The sequence below is a fragment of the Pleurodeles waltl genome, chromosome 5 (genome assembly GCF_031143425.1).
Source record: "Pleurodeles waltl isolate 20211129_DDA chromosome 5, aPleWal1.hap1.20221129, whole genome shotgun sequence".
Lineage (NCBI taxonomy): Eukaryota > Metazoa > Chordata > Amphibia > Caudata > Salamandridae > Pleurodeles > Pleurodeles waltl.
This window is the reverse complement of record NC_090444.1, coordinates 733,494,155-733,515,093: the sequence shown is the minus strand read 5'-3', so window position 1 is coordinate 733,515,093 and position 20,939 is coordinate 733,494,155. Positions and strand designations below refer to the sequence as shown.

Below are 20,939 nucleotides of genomic sequence, written 5' to 3'. Positions count from 1 at the left end.
GGTGTTGCTGAATCTGCTTACAACCAGGGAGGAAGTACAGACGATCAAAATTGACACCATAGGATCAAAAGTAACAGAACTGGGCAGGAAAAAAAAAACTGTTGGAACATGATAAACTCTGTCCCCACTTAGTGCACATCCAAACCCTGGTTGGAGGGTATCGAGGAGGGCGATCAGTCTACCACAGTTCATGTCCATGTACAATGGAGGAGTCACTACACCTTGCGATTCAAAAGACTTCTTAGAACAAGAAAATCTTACAAACATCCAGGCCCAACAATAGATGGCTGAGCATGCCAAGTATGTGTATCTAGAGCCACACATGCTACAAACATATTTTTTTTTTTTTGTCACCATTGATAACTCACACTTAAAACCATTTTTATTTTGACATTTTCTTAAACATTTTTGTAAAAGAAAAAAATGGAAGGCACAGCCATTTTTTTTGTTTTACATGGAGAGCTTTACATCACCAAAAGAGATTCGGGATTTCACAAATCAGATGGGCTATTTAAAGTTTATATATTTAATGAAACTCCATGATAAAAACTCATTTGCACACAATTTCAATATAAGGGTTTAAATAGAAAGATAAAAGGCGAGCCCACATAATATCAGTAGAATTCTAACCTGAAGCTATGGAGTTGAAATGGGGGAACATTTAAAATTTACAGAGATGACCATGGCCGTCTGAAAAATACAGCAGTAGGTAACAAGATGGTAAACTCAATTGCAGGATGTATGTTTTCAATCTTATGAGGTATTTTATAATTTCCCCCTAAGAGGCTGCCAACTGCAATAATTATTTCCTACAGAACAAGATTTCCAGGTTCTTAATTGACACAACACATTGAAATTGTACTCTCCTGTGGTTTTTGTGACAGCAGAAGAAGAGACTGCAAATGGTGTGGAGGACAGGTGTTATTAGGACAACATGTGGCATGCTGCTGGTTCTTTTGCCCAAATGGAGAGGATAACAGTGACCTTAAGTTGAAGAGATCTGTTTTCATTAACAAAATGAGAATATCAAGCAGATGAATATTGTAAAAGATAGACATGGCCTCATGGGATGATGATTGCTACAAAAAATACAAACAAATCAAACAAACACTTAACCAGTTAACATAACTTTGTGCAAAGTTAACCTCATCTAGCCATTTAAGAGCTCATGAACATAATTTTATTAATATATATTTAAAAAGCAGTAAAGTTAAAAAGTATTGACCTTAAAATTATATTACAGAATCCTTACCTGTCCACAGATCTGCCAGGTCCCACTCCAAGTTCCTGTCTTGCACTAGGTAAGAGGTAAGATAGCCGGTCCATCACAGAGGATGCAACAGGTAAGGCAGCAACATTCTGATTGATCTTCTTAAGTTCATTTACAATGGCACTGGCGACAGACTTCAATATGTGATGAGGAAGATGCAGTGTAACTGTGGCCCACTACATAAAATGATTAAACGTAATCAAGCATCAGCGGTGCAAAGTACAGGTTGATAGCACTACTGAGAAAAGACACATGAAGGACAAGGCCTACCGCAAACACTAGGTCTGTAAACTGTGCTATAATGTCCACCAAATTGTGCCAAAAAAAAAAAAAAAAAAAAAAACAGAAATCTACTCTAAAGGCCATAGAAACGAAAAAAGAATAACTCTGTCAGACATCAAAATGTTAACTTACTTCCCAATTGATTCACACACAATAAAATACATGTTGCAGATGTTAATGTGCCATACAATTGTAATCTTAGATTACCAGGATTGAGTATTCCCTAGATTAAGTTAATTGATAAATTCTGTACGAAACTGTTCATCAGCTGGAAGGTATGCTCTTTTAACTGTATTTGTTTTCTTCTATCCAGGGCAGCTGTACTAATAACAGCATAATACTACAGGTCTAGGAGGTACCCAGAATGCATGAAATATTTATAACTGAATCTTCCTTTAAGCGGGTGCAGCTGTTGGAGCACTACAAGGTTACTTAAGTAAGAAGTTTCAAGACATGTTCCTCTATCTGAGCTATTCATCACAGCAGATACCATTCAGCAAACATTCCAAGCACAAGATAATGGTGAAGAGGCAACTGCAATGTATTTGGACCACGGGCAAGGAAGTGTCAGAGCCCACAAACCACAGAGCCGTCCGTGGTCAACAACCTCCCTGGAAACGCCTTTGTTTGAAGAAAAAAAAAATAAAAAAATTAACAAAAAAAAATATGCCAGCAGCATCCTCAGGAAGTACAGTCAAGTTCTACAAAGTAAATTAAGAAAGAGGGGAGCTGCAGGACATCACACAGTGCTCAGCTCAAACAGCATCATCCAAATGTCAATCTATGGTAATTTTATCACCTTCCTGGTTGTGAGAGACAGATGCCAAATAAAATGGCAATGTGTGTATTTGTTTATGTGTAAAGAAAAATGTTACCTACCCAATAAGCATCTGTCCGTGGCATGTAGTGCTGTAGATTCACATGCTCTGCATACTCCTATCATCTAGTGATGGGTCCAGAGTGGTGCAAGTTGCAAGGTCATCTGCAGAAATACAGTCCCTTTTAAGTACAAACTTTCCGAGACACAGGTGAACTTGTGGGACGAATATTTAACGCATTCAGTACTACAGAGGTTGCACACTTCTTTAAGGCTGTTGGTTCTGGTTTCTTACACACCTTTTCCTCTATTTGGCTTAATACCTTTAGCCATACACTCGATTTGTTAAAGTATTTTCAGAGGATTTCCAATTACTTTGGCTATAATAGGTGGCATCCTGCTGTTGATATTTTGTCTTCCCAATGGCCGTTCCTTCACAACAAGGAGGACTGAAAGCGCTTGCACTAGCACAACCGTGTTGTGAATGCATGAAGCAGTATTTCGGAGCCTCACTCCTGGAAGAACTGGAGTGAGACTGGTCTCTGTCATTCAGACCGGTTTTGGATTGTGTGCAGCCCACGTTTCGATGCCTTTGGTCCCTTTTCGAATGTACACTGAAAGCTTGTCTTTCTACACAGTGCTTACTTTCATTGGATACAGATCTGTTGATGTCCTCAATAAAGACTCATTAACAGACATGAGCGCGGAGGGTGCGTTTGCTGTGGGAAGCCGTTTAGGAGTTGCCCTTTGTGGATCATGCAGCTCTTAACTCAACATTCAGCACAACACGGAATGCTGTTGTCTCAGATGGAGCTCAGGCTTTGGTACAGGAGTGCTCCTTGATTTTCCTTGGCAACAATTTGGCTACCTTATTACCTGCTGAAATGAAGCATTTCCTGGCCTCAATTGTCCCTGAAATAATTGGCGGTTTTAAAAATGACACCGACTCTTAGATTTGGTTTTACTGGCGCCACTGCTGGTGTTTTAAATTGCCCTTTTAATATTCCACATGCTCAAGTGTCTTTTAACTTGTCATTATTGATATTCATGTATATATGCTTTAATAAACAGGTTTTAGTCGCTTTTATGTTTTCATTTTAGGCTTTTAACCACATTTGAAACAAAAAGGAGAGGGTGTTGTATAGCTATTTTAGCCATGATTCTAGACACGTTATTTTAGCAACTAGGGGTGCCATTATGCACTTCACCCAGTTACATTTTATTGAGCTTCATTTTATTTTTATTAGCATAGGCCTAATTTGCAGTGCTGTTTTCTTTTCTTTTTCTAGTTGTTCTTTTGCCTAGGAAAGCATTATGTTCTAAGCAATACATTCTTTTCACGTTGTGCTTTCCTCAAGGCTGCAGCCAGATAGAGTTGCCGGCAAAGGGGTTCGCTGTATCTCCAACATTCACAGAAACATACACATCCTTACATGGGGAAATTTTCTCAGAATATCATCTGTTTTATTATAAAAACACTTCTATAAATCACAGAAGTTAGGAGATTCCAGCCAGATGACCACAACTGCATGCTGATTGCCTTCGCTACAGCTGCTTGCTTAGACTACCGGATCCCTGGCCTCCATGGGCATCGCTTCCTTGCTCATGTATGGGAGATGATGTCTTCCCAGGGGAGAAACCTGAAGGTCTGATTAGGGCTTGTTACACTGTGCTCCAACATAGCTTAGGTGGGAACAACATATATTACTCCTAGTGACAATATGGTGGGACTGTTTTTGTGTTTCACTCTTCTTGTCAGCATTTTGCTTCTAGTTTGTGTTATCATCTTAGTTACTGCAATTCATGCCATTTTATCTAAGATGCAGTTAATTCAATAAACCTTATTGAACCATTCTCTGCCTCTGCTTGTCTTTGCCTATGTGGGACTAATGCACCTGAGAGAAAATGATGAGATCTGATAGACCACTACTCTACCAAGGAGTCATTTCTGTCATGCAGCCGGTTGCCACAATCATCCTGCTCTTCGGCAGAGAGGAGGCGCTGCTAGTTAGCCAGAAAACTCGGATTAGGCTGACAGCTGTCACATGATGTGGGATAGGACTCTGTTCCCCACAATTCAGGTGATTCTGCCTCCTGCACCCAGCAGCCTCATTAGGATAATGAGAGCCTACATGACAAGATGTCTATGCAAATGTAATTAAATATGTAGAAATATATATATAAACATAATGTAACTGCAAAGACCTCCGGCATTCAGGGAGGAAGGAGGGCGCTTGGGAATTTACAGCACTAACTGCTACAAACAGATGCTTACTGGGTAAGGAACATTTTCCGTTTGATGGCATGTGTGGCTGTAGATACACATGCACTGCATAGACTGTAAAGCAGTCCCTCCATAAAACCGGTGGCTAGCCTGTGGGAGGTGCAGTTGACTAGAAAAGTATTCATAGCACAGCTTGACCCACAATGGCTTGCTGACATACTAGCACATCCACACAGTAGAGGTTTGTGAATGTGTGGTGTAGACCATGTAGCTGCCATACACATGTCAGCTACAGGAATATTTCAAAGAAAGGCCATAGTGGCTCCGTTTTTCCTAGTAGAATATGCTTTAAGGGTAACACGTAATGGTCTCTTTGCTTTAGCACAACCCATCTGTATACATTTATCTATCCAGCTAGCTATGCCGGTTTTGGATATTGGACTTACTTTATGAGGCAGTAAAAAAAGGGTTACAAAGAGCCGTTTAGTTTTCCTAAACTCTTTTGTTCTGTCAATGTAAAACATACATGCTCTTAACATCCAGAGGGGAAAGCTCTTTCTGCAATACAGTAAATTTGCAGAAATAAGACTGGTAGCTCAATGGGTTTATATGGAATTGTGAGAATTATCACCTTGTCTATGAATTTGGAAGAAAGGTTCTTTAAATGTTATCGCCTAGAGCTCACTAATATGCCAGAGTGATGTGATGGCAACTATGAAAGCTGCCTTCCATGAAAGTTATTGAAGAGGACATGAATGAAGCAGCTCAAAAAGTGGGATCATGAGCCTGATGAGCACAATGTTGTGGTTCCAGGATACTGCAGAGGGTGCCTTTGGTGGAGTGACCCTTTTAAGGCCTTCTATGAAAGCTTTAATGACTGGAATTCTGAACAAAGAAATATGTTGTTTGTTCTGCAGATATGCAGCTATAGCTACAAGATGTAGTCGAATGGAAGTGTAGGATATATTTGAATCCTGCAAGTGGAGCAGATAACAAATTATCTTTTAAACAGTAGCTTTCATGGGGTCAATACGTTTGGGTTGACAATAGCAAACAAAACGTTTCCATTGCAGTGTCACCTGCTCTAGTTGTGGGTCTACGGGCTTCCCTGAGAATGACCAGACATTTCGCAGGAAACCCCAAGTAACCCAACTCTATGACCTCAGGAGCCATATCACAAGGCTGTGTGACTTGGGCTCTGGATGTTTAATATGTCCCTGGTTTTGAGTGAAGGTCCGACCTGTTGGAAAGCTTCTTGTGGGGGACTACTGACAGGTTTATTAGTGTAGTGCACTATGGCAGATGCGCCCAAGTGGGAGCTACAAGGATCATATTGAGAAGTTAGCCTGAGTCTCCGAACCAGAAATCGAAAAGGGGGGGGGGGGGGGGGGGGGGGTGTATTGGGGAGGGAGAGAGATGGAAAAGCTTAAGCAAATTTCCCTGATGAGTTCATCCATAGCGCAATGTCCTTGGATAGAGGGTGTGGGTACCTGGAGAGGAAGACTGAGCATTTTGCATCTTCAGCTGTTGCAAAAAGGTTTATCTGAGGAGATCCCCACTTCACAAAGTATGGTGAAGGACTTGTGGGTGGAATTTCCAATCACAGACTTGTTACTTCATCATGCTGAGCAGGTCTGCAAATTTTTGTCCGTCTCTGGGAAATACTCTGCCATTAGGTGGATGTGGTGGCGGAGAGCCCATATTGTTTGAGAGAGTTGTGAAAATTTGGACGACTGTGTCTGTTGCTGTAGATAATACATGGCTGTCACGTTGTCCGTGCGGACTAAGACAACCTTCAGAGGTAGGTGATGAAGAAATGCTTTCAGGTCTAGAAACACTGCCTGAAGCTTGTGGTAACTAATGTGTAGGGATTGGTGACAGATCCCAGTGGCCCTGTAGTGTGAGATCTTGGAGGCAGGTGCTCCAACCCATTAGTGATGCATCTGTGGTCACAGTAACTTGAAGCACAGGGTCCAGAAAAAGCTGCCCTTTCAAGAGGTTGGTGGTCTTCTACCATAGCAGAGAATGGAAAGTATGGCGGTTTAACAACACTTGATCGTCCAGGTGACCCTGTGACTGAGACCACTGACAAGACAAACACTGCTGTAGGTGACATATGTGTAGCCTGGCATGGGGAGCAATGGCAATGCAAGACGCCATCATCCTGAAGAGTCTCATTATGTTCCTAACTGTGCAGGTATGATTCTCCTGAAATTGAGGGAGAAGACACTGAAAACTCTGAACTCTGGCTTGATTGGGGTATGCTAACCCTAACTCTGCACGGAGAATGGCTCCTGGATACAGCTGTACCTGAAGAGATTGAAGGTGGGACTTGGAGAAGTTCAGAGTGAAACCCAGTGTGTGAAGGAGATCCACTGTCAACTGGGTGTGATATTAGCACTGTTCTAAGGTACTGGCTTTGATGAGCCAGTCGTCTGGATAAGGGAAGACGTGAATGTTTTGCCTTCTGAGGTGTGCGGCCACCACTGCTTAACACTTCGTGAAGACTCTGGGAGCAGTAGTGACCCCAAAAGACAGAACCTTGAACTGGTAATGTTTGCCTGCAACAAGTAGATTAAGTATTTTCGGTGTGCAGGGTAGATGGGAATATGAAAGAGGGTGTCCTTTAGATCTAGAGCTGTCATAAAGTCACCTTGGTGTAGAAGTGGAATAACATCTTGAAGAGCTACCATGTTGAAGTGATCTGACAGGATGTACTGGTTTAGCAGTCTGAGGTCGACAAAAGGCCTGGGAGGACCGTCCTTTTTGGGAATCAGGAAGTATAGGGAATATACTCTTGACCCTTGGTGTTGCAATGGCCCCTTTGAGAAGAAGGGATTGGACCTCTTGTTTAAGGAAGGTTAGGTGTGCTTGAGATAGTCTGTGGGTGCGAGGGAGAATATTGGGAGGAGTGGTGATGCTCTCCAGACAATAACCATGTCTGATAATGGAGAGGACCCATTGGTCCGTGCTGATGTTGACCCAGTGCAAAAGAAAGCTTTGCAGCCTTCACCCCAACAGGTGTGGAATGAGCAGGAGGAAGGTGGTAGTCACCTCTTAGTAGTGGAGGAAGTGCCTGAAAAGGGGGTGCTCTTAACTCATCCCTTATTATTGTTGCCTCTAAAGGAACCCCTGTAGAAATATTTAGAGTAGGAGGCTTGACGCTGTCTGGAGTGTGATGTAGATGCCTCAGAGAATGTTTTGAAGGAACCTCAAACTGAAGCAACAAAAAGTGCCCCTCTGTGTAGAAGATTGGAGGGCACCCATAGCCTTTGCTGTGTCCATATCCTTTTTGAGCTATTCAAAGGTAAAATCCACTTGAGGCCCAAAAAGGTGCTCCTTATCAAGGGGGATATCATGGACCGCTTGCTGTATCTCTGGTTTGAAACCGGAGCAGCAGAGTCAAGCATGATTTCTAGAGAGAACACTAGTATTAATGCTGCGCGCAGCCGCGTCTGCAGAATCCAGGGAACAACAAATTGAGTTGATGGAAATTGCCTGCCCCTCAGCAACTCTGTGTTGACATCTTTTCTGGTGCTCTTCTGGTAGGAACTTGAGGAGCTCCACCATTTAATTCCAGTGAGCATGGTCATATTTGGCCAATAATGCTTGCAAGTTAACAATACACCAATGGTTGGCTGCTTGTGCAGCAACCCTTCTGCCTGCAGCACCAATTTCCTCCTTACTCTACTTCTCTGGAGGAGGGGAGTCCCCAGTGACGTGCCTGTTGGCACATTTTCGCGCTATGGTGGCAACAACTGAGTCAAGGGGGGCCCAAGAGCTAATATATACTAGGTCAGAGGGAGCTGGTTTGTATTTCTTGTCAAATCTAGGGGTGATGACCCTAGAGCGGACAGGTTCCTTAAAAGAATGTGACAGCGTTATGAAGCTATGCCAGGGAGCACTGGGAGGAACTGAATATCCATGTGTGTAGAGGTAAGTCAATCGAACAGGAGGTCCTGCTCAATAGGGTTCCTTGTGTAACTCTACATTATGGAATGCAGCTGGTGATGCCACTACTTGTTGATAAGTAGTAGTGCTCTCTTTGGTGGTGAGGGGAATGTGCGGGAGAGGTCTGGGTTGTTAGAGGGGATGGGGTCAGGATCAAATGTGTCCCAGGGATCTGGATCATGTTGAGGCAACCCAAATCTTCCCCAGTAAATAAAGGGGATCCCTGAGGGATGCAATCTATCAGTGTATGTGAGGCAGGAGAATGAGGTGGGGAGGAAAGTGGAATTGAAGGAGTAGGAAGAGGTGGTGGAGAAGGCCTACAAGGTGGGCTGGTGGCCATATCTTTAGTTTTTCCCTTTCAAGGGAGAGTGTCCAAAGCTTCCTGAAAGGAAAGCTTCCACTTCAAAAGAACAGGAGGTTGAGTGATAATGTGCACGGTAACCTCCTGAATTTTGAGGAGGTGCTGGCGAGCGTCCATGGTCTCCAATATAGGCTCCACAGGAGAAGGGTTAGCAGAAGTCTGGCTGGAGTTTCTGTGTTCTGATCATTTCGGCTCCATGTGTGTCAGCAACAAAGGTGTTGGTTGGTTCAATTTTGTCGACACCGAAGTGGAGGCTGTAGGTGTTCAGCTCGGAGCCGAGGCTCGGATAAAACAGAAACAACCTCTCAGTCCGAGGCGAAGGAGTCTGAAGCTGAAGACTCTGGCTTTGTCTTGGCTGATGTTTTCGGTGCGAATCCGGAAGGCGGGGCAGCTGCAACCTTTTTTCAGTTCCAACAATGGCCTGGTGGCAGTGGTGGCCCGCAACCTCTAGTCGGGGCCTCTTAAGAGTCTTAGGTTGAGTAGAAACGGTGACGGTACTTACAGGTTTGCACCAAGGTGATTTTGTTACTCTCGATATACGACTGGAGGTCGGAGTCATCCTGGATAGAAAGGGCCTCCTCTTCCTGAAAAAGTTCTTCTTGGGCCTGTTCCTCCAGAAAAATGTCCGGGGTGTTGTCCGGAGTCTTGTGTGCCATTGCCAATCAATGTGCTCTTCAGTCCAGAAGAGTCTTCTTCGATCGTAATGATTTGCAGGTGCCACAGGAAGCCTCTTGATCGGGGGAGAGGCAGAGGTTACAAACCAAATGTTGATCAGTGTGGGGAAATTCAGCGTGGCACCAAGGGCAGAAACAGAATGGAGTCAGTTCTATCAGGTCTGCCTATTCGTCACTGCCGCCTGGTAAGGTAGGCCAGAGTTCGTGTGGGATGCCCCGAAGGGTGCACAGTCAGTGCCCGTACCGACAATTTGAAGCGAGCACTACGGTAGGAAAGCACAGCAGAAACAATACCGTTGAAAGAGGGTACTATAGCGGAAAGTTTTCAAACAGGAGCGAGTCCAAAGATGGAGCGAAAACACACACGTCCGAACTTGTCACAGATAGAAAACAATCTAACAAAGGAGTCGATGCCCATGCTCACAACTCACAATCACCAAGAGGAGTCACACAATCCTGTGACTCAGAACACTTCTTCTAAGAAAAACAACTTGCACCACTCCGGACCAAACACTAGACGGCAGGAGTATGCAGAGCATGTGTACCTACAGCCACACATGGCACATATATCTCACTTACTCACTGGTTAGTTCCCAAGTTTAGGTGGAGAGCAGCTCCAGTATAGCACACCCTACAACACTAGCAGCACGTTTTGCTCACCTCGAATGTCTGCTTTTCTAGCAAAGTTTTTAAGTATAAGATCAGCACAGAGACATCCACGCCAAACTTGAAAGGGACAAAGTCTTTAGCCATTTATACAACACAGTCTTTAAGCATAGGACTAGCATTGTGCCATCCACGTCAAGCTTTTAAATTTGTTACTGGTGCTGTAGGGTGCTCTATCCTAGAGCTGCTCTCAACCTAAACTTGGGAACTAGTTATAGTTCTTCCTTTTTTGCATAATTAATGCATCACGTGTGTGCGTGTGTGTGTATATACACACACATTATTTCTTTTTTGTAACTTTATGCAAAAAATAACATAGAAAGTCCCTGGCAAAAAAAAACTGAAGTTACAGTGACAGTATAGTTAGATGAAAATGTCTCTTCATAATAACATGTTTTAAACTAAAAAAAAAACACTGAAATTTACCAGTTAGACTTTACTGAGCGTAATGTAACTTGTGCCTCCGCTACGCCCTGTTTACAATCTCTTATATCACATCACTCATGGTCAAAACTGCTGACATCACTTGTAACATGCCGACTTGCTGACTCACATTTTGCTGCTCTCCCACAATAGGTCAGCAGTCTGTTAGAGCTTTGCTACAGGGCAAAGGTTGTATGAAGTAGGTGGTTACTCTAACGGCCCTTGAGTGTTGGGGGGAAGGGTGGGGGAGGGGGGGTCGTCTTTGCATGAAAAGTAGCGCATAGGAGTGAAGACTGTATGCACCAGGTAGCTGCTTACCCAAGTGTTCTTGATGACCCACAAGAGGTCAGATATCTGCTAGATGTTACGTACAATGTGAAAGCTACAGCCAGGTTCTACACCCAGCAGCCCACAGGCAGCCAATCTCCCTTTACACATGGCCAGTGACCAACACTCCGCAAACAACCAATCCCTGCCACCCACTGACTTTTTAATTTTGTTTTTTCAGTCCAGCTGCATCAAGTTTCCCTATTATTTTAAATTGTATTTTACATTTCTCAAAAACAATTGAATACCTTTTTAGGTACAGATCGAGCTTTCTGCTGAATGTGGTATATTTCTGTTCAGCCATATTTTCTGCATCGCTGTATACATTTTATGGGGAAAAGCATTTGGGACAGATTAGCTCAAAACTTTCTAGAAAGGAGCTGAAGGGGATGAACTTTTTTTGGAACAGCTTCGTAAACATTCATCAAAAGATGCCAAAGTTACATGGGTATACACAAAATTGAATGTATGGCAGAAGCCAACTGGAACTATATTTCTTCGATCGTCCAGCACCGCCAACAGCAAATTTACAAGCTGGTCCTGATGAACCGACAAGTGAATAAGTTACTTACGTTCCATAATGCTCTTTCTGGCAGATACTTTAACATTAGGATTTGTCACACTGTGAATATTCTCCCAGGTATCAGACTGGATATGGAATCTCAAAAGCAGTACCCCTGTGCACCGGTAGGTGGAATTGTGCGGTGCCGCACCATCATAATTTAGCTCCAGAAGTGACTATCAGGGCTGCATATGAACGCCACCCAAGCTCTGTCAGTTGCTTTCCATGGCTTGTCTGCACCATCAGACACAGAGTCCATCAGTAAAATGGCACAACCAGTGTGCAGCTCTCTAGGTTGGGAACTTTTCAGATGGGGAAAAAAGGAGCCCATTCCACAGCACAGCGAGGAGAGAGAATTGGTGAGGAATCTACACTTAGAGTAATCACTAGCAAGAGTCTTAACCAAAGCTAAATGAATTGATCTTAAGATGGATACTTCTAACTGCAGACTCCTCATCTTGTGAATAGACACCAAAGCAGAACCTTCACCAAAGGAGGGTTTGTGGAATCGCTCAAACCAAAAAGTCCTGCACGACTAAACAGTCAAAATACCTATCCCAACATGCCTATCAAGGACACAGTGCTTGGTGAACAAGTGCACTGATGCCCATGGAGCAGTCTGACTGCTACCCAGGACAAGCCCTCCATGTGCTAGCTCAGTAGTGCCACTTTTGGTTTGAGTGGAATGAGCTGTTAATCCTTCAGGCAGCTGCATCATAGCCAAAGCATAACAGATTTGTATGCAGCAGATTATCCATGTAAGAACGGTTGTTTTTTCTGCACTGCATTCCGTTCTTTCCTCTCAGGAAGCCCACAAAAAGTTTATCATCAACCAGATGATCCATGGTAGACTCAATGTAGAAACTGATGGCTCCGAGTTTTCAAACAATGGAATCTCTCCCTCTCTTTCGAGAGGTGAGAAAGGGAAAAGAACGTGATGTGGAAAGGGGTTACTACCTTCGGCAGAAATGCAGCTCGAGTTCTCAGCACCACCCTGTCTGGGAAGTACCTAATGTAAGGCAACTGGACCAAGTGAGTCTGCAGCTCACTCATTTGACAAGCTGATAATCGTGACTAGTAAAACAGTTTTTGGGGTCAAGAGATGTAGAGGACATCTGTGCACTGGCTAAAATGGAGTATAGATCAATAAAGTGACAACTAAATTCAAGTTGCACTGTGGCATCACAAATGGCTTCAGTGGAAAAATGTGTTATGAACTTTTACAAAATCTCATCACTTCATGTGATTTAAACAAAGACGGCTAATCCGGTAATCTAAAATAAAAAAAAATAAAAAGCAGACAAATCCATAGTGCAATTCCTTTCTGTACCAATGCCAAAAAAACAACATTTCTACCAGCTTAGGTAGAAGCACCAAGCCACAAACTTGTTCCAGTGCCTAGCGTACATTTATTTTGTAGTTTGACATCTGGCTGCTAGGATCACAAAAACCAACTTCAAGAGGAAAAAGAAGGAACCTTGCATGGATGTCCAGACATCAGTAGACCCTCTTCATCACCAGCTTGACTGGAGGACAGATGCTCATGCCCAGGAGTTCTGGTTAGCACACCGTCCTGGCCCAATTAAAAACCACCAGAATGACCTGGACCCGGTCAGCCTTGATGTTCTTCAGAACTCGAACGACGAGGGGTAGAGGCATAAAGGCATGCACAAGTCCTGAGCTCCACTCTAGGCGGAATGCATCTCTGACAGCCAGTCTTCTTGGTAACTTTAGCAAGCAAAAATGGTGACCAGTGATGGCGAAAAGGTTGTGCCAGGCTCTCCCCACTGCTGGAAAACACTCTGCGCCACCTCTGCATATCACTGCCCCTAGCTAAATTGAGGTCGAACCGCCACCACTGCAGATCTTTCACAGTCTCCTCTGAAACCTGAACAGAAACTAACAAATGTATCTGTGTTCTGCCCACTGGGACTTCAGTGCCCGTGTGAGAGCTACAAGGATCATGGTGAGTGAGGTTTGCCTCAATTTGAGAACTAGAGACAAAATGAGTGGGAGAGGCATAAAAGCATAAGCAAATATCCCTGACTATTTCCTCGATAGAGCATTGTCCATGAACAGAGTGTGGGTATCTGGACGCAAATATTTGGCATTTTGTATTTTCTGCGGGGCGAAGAGGTCTGTTTGGGGTGTTCCCCCACATTAGAAAGTACGGTTGAAGGACTTGTGGGTGGAGTTCCCATTCGCTGACTTGTTGCTGCATCCTGCTGAGGTCTGCAAATTGACTGTCCATGCCTGGGAGATACTCTGCCACTAAGCGAATGTGTTGGTGAATTGGCCATTTCCATATTGTTTGAGCAAGATGGGACAACTGGGAAGAACGTACCCCCATTGTTTTTGCAGAAAATACAGGTTTGTCATGTTGTCTGTACAGACTAGAACCACTTCGTGGGTGTGGAAGAAAAGCTTTCATTGCACGGAAAACTGCTTGAAGCTCCAAGTAATTGATGTGTGAAGCCTGTTGAATGGGATCCCATAGACCTTGTATTGTGAGCTGCTCAACCTGTCTGTGATGCATCTGTAGTCAGACTGAACTGAGGCGGCACAGGATCTAGAAAGGACTGTCCTTGGAGAGGTTGGTGGGGTTCCACCACTGCAGAGAGCGGTGAGTCTGGTGGTCCAACAACACTAGATCTTGGAGATGGCCCGGTGACGGAGACCACTGATGACACAGAATTTGCTGTAGGGGAAGCACGTGCAGTCTGGCTTGAGGTACAATGGCAATGCAAGACGCCATCATCCATATTAGCTGCATCACGGTCTTCACTGTTTAAGTGTGGTCTTCCTGTAACTGGGAAATTAAAGTTTTAATTCAAGGTGGACTTGGATATGCTAACCCTATCTGCCCATTGAGCATTGCTCTTAAATAATGCTGCATCTGTAAAGTTTGGAGATGGTATTTGAGAAAGTTGACGGGGAATCCCAAAGTCTGAAGGAGATCTGAGTGTGATGCTGACAGTGTTATAATGTACTGGCTTTGATAAGCCAAACATCCATGTAAGGGAAGACATGAATGTATTGACGTCTGAGATATGCAGCAACCTCTGCTTGACATTTTGTGAAGACCCTGGGTGCGGTTGTAACCCAGAAAGGTAAAACCTTGAACTGACAATGTTTTTCAGCAATTACAAATCTGAGACATTGGTGGTGTGTTGGGTGAATTGGAACATATAAGTAAGCATCTTTTAGACCTAAAGCTGTCCTCTTGCTTTAGCAGTGGAATGACATCCTGGAGAGTGACCATATGGATGCTCTGAGAGACTGTAGAGATTTAGTGGTCTGAGATCTAGAATTGGCCTGAGTGACCTGTCCTTCTTTGGTGTAAGAAGTATAGGGAGTATACTCCTGACCCTTGCTGCGAGAAGGGAACTGGTTCTACAGCCCCTTTGAGAAGAAGGGATTGCACTTCTTCTTTTAGAAGAGTAAGATGTTCTTGTGAGAATTTGTGAATGCAAGAGGGAATGTTTGGTGGCGTGGAAGTTAGCTACAAACAGTACCCATGTTGAATAATTGAGAAGAACCCTCTGGTCTGAGGTGATATTTGACCACTGTGGGTAGAAATTATTTTGCCTTCCCCCCTACTGGCCAGGTGTGAGGTGGTGGAAGATGTAAATAGTCACTGGTGTGGAGTGGATGCAGATCCTCTGGAAATGGATGGCTTTCCTCTGCCCTTGCTGCTTGGACCTCTTAGGATCCTCTAAATGATCCTCAATTGTATAAATAGGAACTTTGTTTTGAGAGGTGGAAGGCTCAGTAGAGCATGATTTGAAGTCTCCTCTGAATTGAAGGAGACGAAAATTCCATGTTGTCTGGTGGTGAGTAATGCCCCCATAGCTTTTGCTGCCTCCGAGTCTTATTTTTAAGTTTTTCTATGGTGTTATCTACTTCTCGGCCAAATAAGTGTTCCATATCGAATGGCATGTTGAGGAATGCCTGTAGTATTACTGGCTTGAATCCTGAACACTTAAGCCAAGTGTGCCTACATATAATGACACGAGTTAATACCATGTACTTTGGTACCTGCGGCATCAGTTGAACACCTAAAAGTTAGTAGAGATGGTCTGACCCTTTGAAACTATCTCTCGTTCCCTTTTACGATGTTCCTCTGGGAGGTACTGGAGGAGATCCACCATTTCGACTCATTGGGCCCTGTCATAACGTGCCAAAACTGCTTGGGAATTGGCGATATACCAATGACTGGCAGCTTGTGTAGTCACTCTTTTCCCCACTGCATCTAGTTTTTTACTTTCCTTCTCAGGAGGCGGCGTGTCTCCAGTGGACTGACTACTACCATGTTTTCGGGCTGTACTGACGACTATGCAGCCAGGATGGATTTGAGCCCAGATAAATAGAGGGACTGTAGGTGCAGCCTTGTATATTTTTTTTTATACACCCTTCGAGTGATAACTCAAGACTTCACGGGTTCTTTAAAAATATTATTGGCATGTCCAAGCATGCCTGGCAACATGGGTAAACAAATGACTGCGTGGTAGTGAGGGTGTTGAAGAGGAAGTCCTCTTCAACAGGGTCAGTGTGCAGCTGGACATTATGGTATGCAGCAGCCCTTCCTTTGACCTGCTAATAGGATGTTGTTTTCAGGCGGTGATAGCTGTGCTCAACGTATGTCAGGGTCATTTGACAGGATGGGATCTTGATCGTATGACTCTCATGGGTCTATATTCTGTGGCATGCCACCCAAATCATCTCCTTGAGGTGGTGGTAAATCCTGTAGCGAAAACTGTGGTATAGGAGATTGAGGAGGTGGATAAGGAGTGGAAGGAAGTACTGGTGAATGTGGTGGAGAATGAGGAGGTTGAGCTGGAGCCTAGTCCTTGGAGATCTTTTTAGGTGAAGGAGCAGTGTCCAAGGCCTCTTCAAAAGGTGAGCTTCCTTTTGATTGGAACAGGAGGGAAGCAATATTTCTCCCTGTTCCCTTTTGAATATGGAGCTGGCACTGACGAGCATCCATTATTTCTAAGATGGGCTCCCCTGCTGAAGCTGCTTCGGAGGGATGACTGTGGTCTCTGAAGGCACAGTATTATGTTCTGAAATTTTCAGAGCCAAAGTCTTGTGTCACTCCGAAGTTTTTGCAGAGGTTTATTTGCTCGTTCTCAAAGCACTCAGGTCGATGGATCTGCTCGATTCCGAGGCTAACTAAGATATTGCTGAGTCAAAGACATCTTGTTTTTTTCAGTGCCTAACCGAAGGGTGGGGCACCCAAAGGTGATTTTCAGATACCACCTTGGCCCGAAGGCAGTGACGGTCCAGCGACCTGCTTCTGGGGCTTCTTTAAAGTCTTTGTAGAGGGGAGTAGGGGCTGCTCTACTCATGGGTAGCGTGGAGGTGACTGGCTTGCTCTCAATGTCAGATTGGACGGCTGACTCCAAATCTTTGATGGAGGGCCTCCTCCTGTTCCAGGTCCTCCTGCAGGTGTTCTTTCCCACAGATATCCAGAGTGTTGTATGGTGTTTTGGACACCATCTCCAACCTATGAGCTGTTCGATCTCGGAGCCTCCTCTTGGATCGGAAGGAACAGCAGGCGTCACAGGTTTGTTCATTGCGGTCCGGTGAGAAAGACAAATTACACACCAGATGTTGTCCGGTTTGGGGGGGGGGGGGGGGGGATTTTGAGTGGCATCGAAGGCAAAAGCGAAATGGAATAGGTTCCATTAGCCCTGCATAGTCTGACACCACGTGGAAGATTAGGCCCGAGACAGGAGCGGACACCCCGAAGGGCGGTAAGATGGCTCCCGGTACGGAAATTCGGACGCCCGCAAAATATATAGAAAACTCAACTGAATTACAATACCGTTGCTGCATACACATCTGAACTTGATGGCAGAGAGAAAACAATCGAACAAAGGAGTCTATGCCCATGAGTAGTAATACCGAGAGGAGGAGTCACTTGTTCTCGTGACTTGAAAAGATTCTTCGAACAAAAACAACTTGCAACACTCCGGACCCAACAAAAGATGGCGAACTTATGCAAAGCATCTATATCTACAGCCATACATGCCATAGAACAGAAAGGAACTGATGTCAGAACACTTGAGTGGTGGCAGCACAAATATGTTTCGTACCTTGGGATCTCATTATATACAGCACCAATTTATAAGGGGAGTAGTGAGGGCAATGAGGAACCTGCAAGAAGATTACCTGAAATGTCATTACCAAAAGGAAATTAACTTATTTCTAGTGGAAACATTTTCCTGAGGATTCCTACCTTAGGAAAGTCTCTCAAAGCAATACCCTTCAGGAAGTGGGAACTAGAACTTAATGAAGGAGTGCAGCACAGCCAGTGTTACTACATGTTGTATCTTTGAGACAACAGTGTTTAGCAAACACATGTAGAGATGACCACATGGCAACCCAAAAGATTTCAGGCACTGGAACTACTTCGGGGAGCACCATAGAAGTAGCCGCAGTCCTGGTAGAAAAGATACGAACTCTGAAGGATTTAGTTGTGCCAAATTAGAGTAGATCTTGATACATACATTGACCCAGAAGGAAATGGTGCCAAACAGTTTGATATGGAAAGCAGATACTACATTTGGTGTATGCTTTTTGAGAACAATGGCCACAGCCATCCAGTTGCAGAATACATTGATTCTATACAGGTTGGCAAGTAATCACATCGGACATGTGAGCACTACAAATGGTTCACAAAGGATCTACTTTACCCATGCTTTCTTCCCCACTGCATGTTCCAATGTCCACTCAATGAATGACTGAGGACCGCGTACTCTCTCTCCATTTAACTGCACAAAGTTAAAGTCCTTTCGCCCAAAGATGCTGCCGAGATGTTGCCTGCGTCAGAAATCATGGTTCTTATTCCCCTACTGTCCAGTGGCCAAAAAAAGATGGAGACCTGCGGATTATTTTAGACCTGAGCCCTCTCAACGCCTGATACCACTTGTGGCCAAAGTTCTCAATAAGATCAGGAAAGAAAGGTAACAAGTGGCTTTTGATAGGGCACGGAGAGCATGATATCTAGAATGCCTGGGCTTGACATCTGTCCTCCAATCAAGCTGCCCCTCCAGGAGGATATGCTGTTACAACAGGCAAGGGCCGATTCGTCACCAGGGCCTTCCTAATCCCCACCTTCATGCTAGGAGACTGAGTGGCGAAAGCTGAACTTGTTCTACCTTCCTCCAGAGGTGGTTGAAGTCATTTTGGCACCAGGAGTCCCCTGACAAAAAACTGCATACTTTGGTCATTGAGACAAGATTGTGGGTTGGTGCGGCACCTGCTAGAATGATCTCCTCCAGGCAAAACTGTCAGACGCCCTGTTAGTTGTTTCATCTCTTGCCTAGTTACGTCTTGCTTTAGGGAAGGTCAAAGATTATCTGTCAGCTTTCTTACACATGGCTGTTCAGTTCTTATTGTTTAAGACACCAGTTGTGATGCAATTTTTCAAAGAGTTACAGCATATGCTCCCCCTTTCTTCTTTTGTTAAGGCCCAGAGGGGCCTTAATCTTTTCCTTATTTATTTGATGAGCAGTTCACGCAAGAAGCTCCACAACTATTCCTTACAGTTTCTTACAATCAAGACTGTGTTCCCCATCACCATTACCTCAGCACGACATGAGATCAAGCTTCAGGCTCTGTGCGTTGATCCTCCATTGATCACTTTCTTCAAGGACAATTTAGTTCTGCAGACTAGGGCATTGTTTCTGTTGATTGTTGCAACACTGTTCCACGTAGGTCAAAGTAACACCCGGCGGTCGCGCTATGCTCTGCCTCATCCTTCTATGGAAGAGAAGAGACTCCACTGTTTGGACCCTAGAGAGCACTGAACTTCTACACAGATCACACAAAAGAACACCGGATGGACGATCAGTTCTATATGGGGTTCACTAGAGCAAAAAACAAAAGGAAAAGCTGCGCAGAAGCACGCAAAGTCAGGGGGCGTGGCCAAGCACTGAACATGGCGGAAGCAGAATAGCTGGGCTCCCGCAGCCCACCCAGGAGTAATCCTGTAGCTCTGGCCAGGATACTCATCCGGTTCAATCGGAGCTGAAGGAGGAGGTCGGCGGGGATCTGTGGGAATCCACAGAGTCCCTTGTTGCCAGCCCCTGGTGCCCGGGCCGTGACCGACAAATAGCGAGGGCGGTGTGGCCTGCATAGGCCTGGGCGACAGCCTGGATATCGACCTCACCTGGCCCTTCCGCAAGCCAGCCGACACTGCTGGGAGCCATAGCGGAGGCCGGCGATGAGGTGCTGAGGACCCGGGCGGTGGGCTCTGTTGCGCCGCATTACTGTTCAGGATCTCACAGGGGATCTCACACCAGTCGCTCTGAGGCACGACACTGGATTAAATGCTATAGGGCTACTTGGGGGGGAGGGGGGGGTCTGCTAGCTGGAGAGGATGCCGGGGGTCTGCCAATTGAAGATGATGCCAAGTCAGTAGGCAAAGGGGGTCAGTCACAAGCGAACAATGCGCCGCAACAAGGTGGCCCGCACTCTTCCTCCCAACCGGCGGACTCTGGGACGTACCAAGCACCTAGCAACAGTTCAGCCACTGGAGAATGCGTCCCTCCCACTAATCCTGCTCCCCCTAGAGATAAATTAGATCCAATACTACATGAAATCCGTGAGGCCCGGGCAGCCATCAAACACCACATTTACACTATTGACTCGGATCTCAGCATCTTAAGGGATTAATCACAAGAAGCTGGCAGACAAAGTGCACACTGTGGAGGGACCCCTGTCCGAGCTGGCCCCCCCCAACATACCCAGAACATCTTGCAGACCTCCAACGGCGGGTCCAGCGGTTGCATGATCGAGCAGAGGATGCGGAAGGCAGAGCAGGTCGGAACAACTTGAGGATGGTGGGCCTGCCAGAAGGTGAAGAAGGAACTAATCCCAGGCAATACATCGAGGAGCTGCTTCGAACCGCTGTCGCAGAGGAGGGTCTGTCGTCTATATTTGTTGTCTAGAAAGCCCCGGCGTGCCGTCCGCCTCCGGGGATGCAGCCCTGGCCCACAGTGGCTTGGATCCTCAATTATCGTGATTGTGACCATTTATTGCAGAAGGCGCGGAGCACATCGCCTAAAAGGATGGCCAATGCAATGCTTTCATTGTTTCCAGACTACACAATGGAAGTTCAAAGGTGCCATGCATCATATCAGTTTGTGAAGAAGAAACTCCGCAAAGAGGGTCTGAGGTATGCCCTCTTATTTTCAGCAAGGTTAAATTCTGCACGACAACCGCTCCCTATTCTTTGAAACCGCAGACGCCGCCTGGGAATGGCTAGAATGAACATAACCTCCGACTCAACACCAAGAGAAAGATATGAACGCACCAACCCATGCTCGCAGGAACCCAAGACAGTGCAAGCGCCAGCAGAAAGAAGCAACAACAT

The 20,939-nt window shown here is 45.1% G+C and overlaps 1 protein-coding gene across 4 annotated transcripts in view; it reads right to left on the bottom strand.

The window, feature by feature from the left end:
• The window catches only part of BIRC6 (baculoviral IAP repeat containing 6), a 1,722,273-nt gene that overhangs the window by 1,624,837 nt on the left and 76,497 nt on the right, over positions 1-20,939 (bottom strand). For all 4 annotated transcript variants that reach the window (XM_069234691.1, XM_069234693.1, XM_069234692.1 and 1 more), the window contains exon 4: positions 1,253-1,446. In XM_069234691.1, the coding sequence (XP_069090792.1) occupies positions 1,253-1,446 (194 nt within the window). The remainder of the gene's footprint in view (positions 1-1,252; positions 1,447-20,939) is intronic.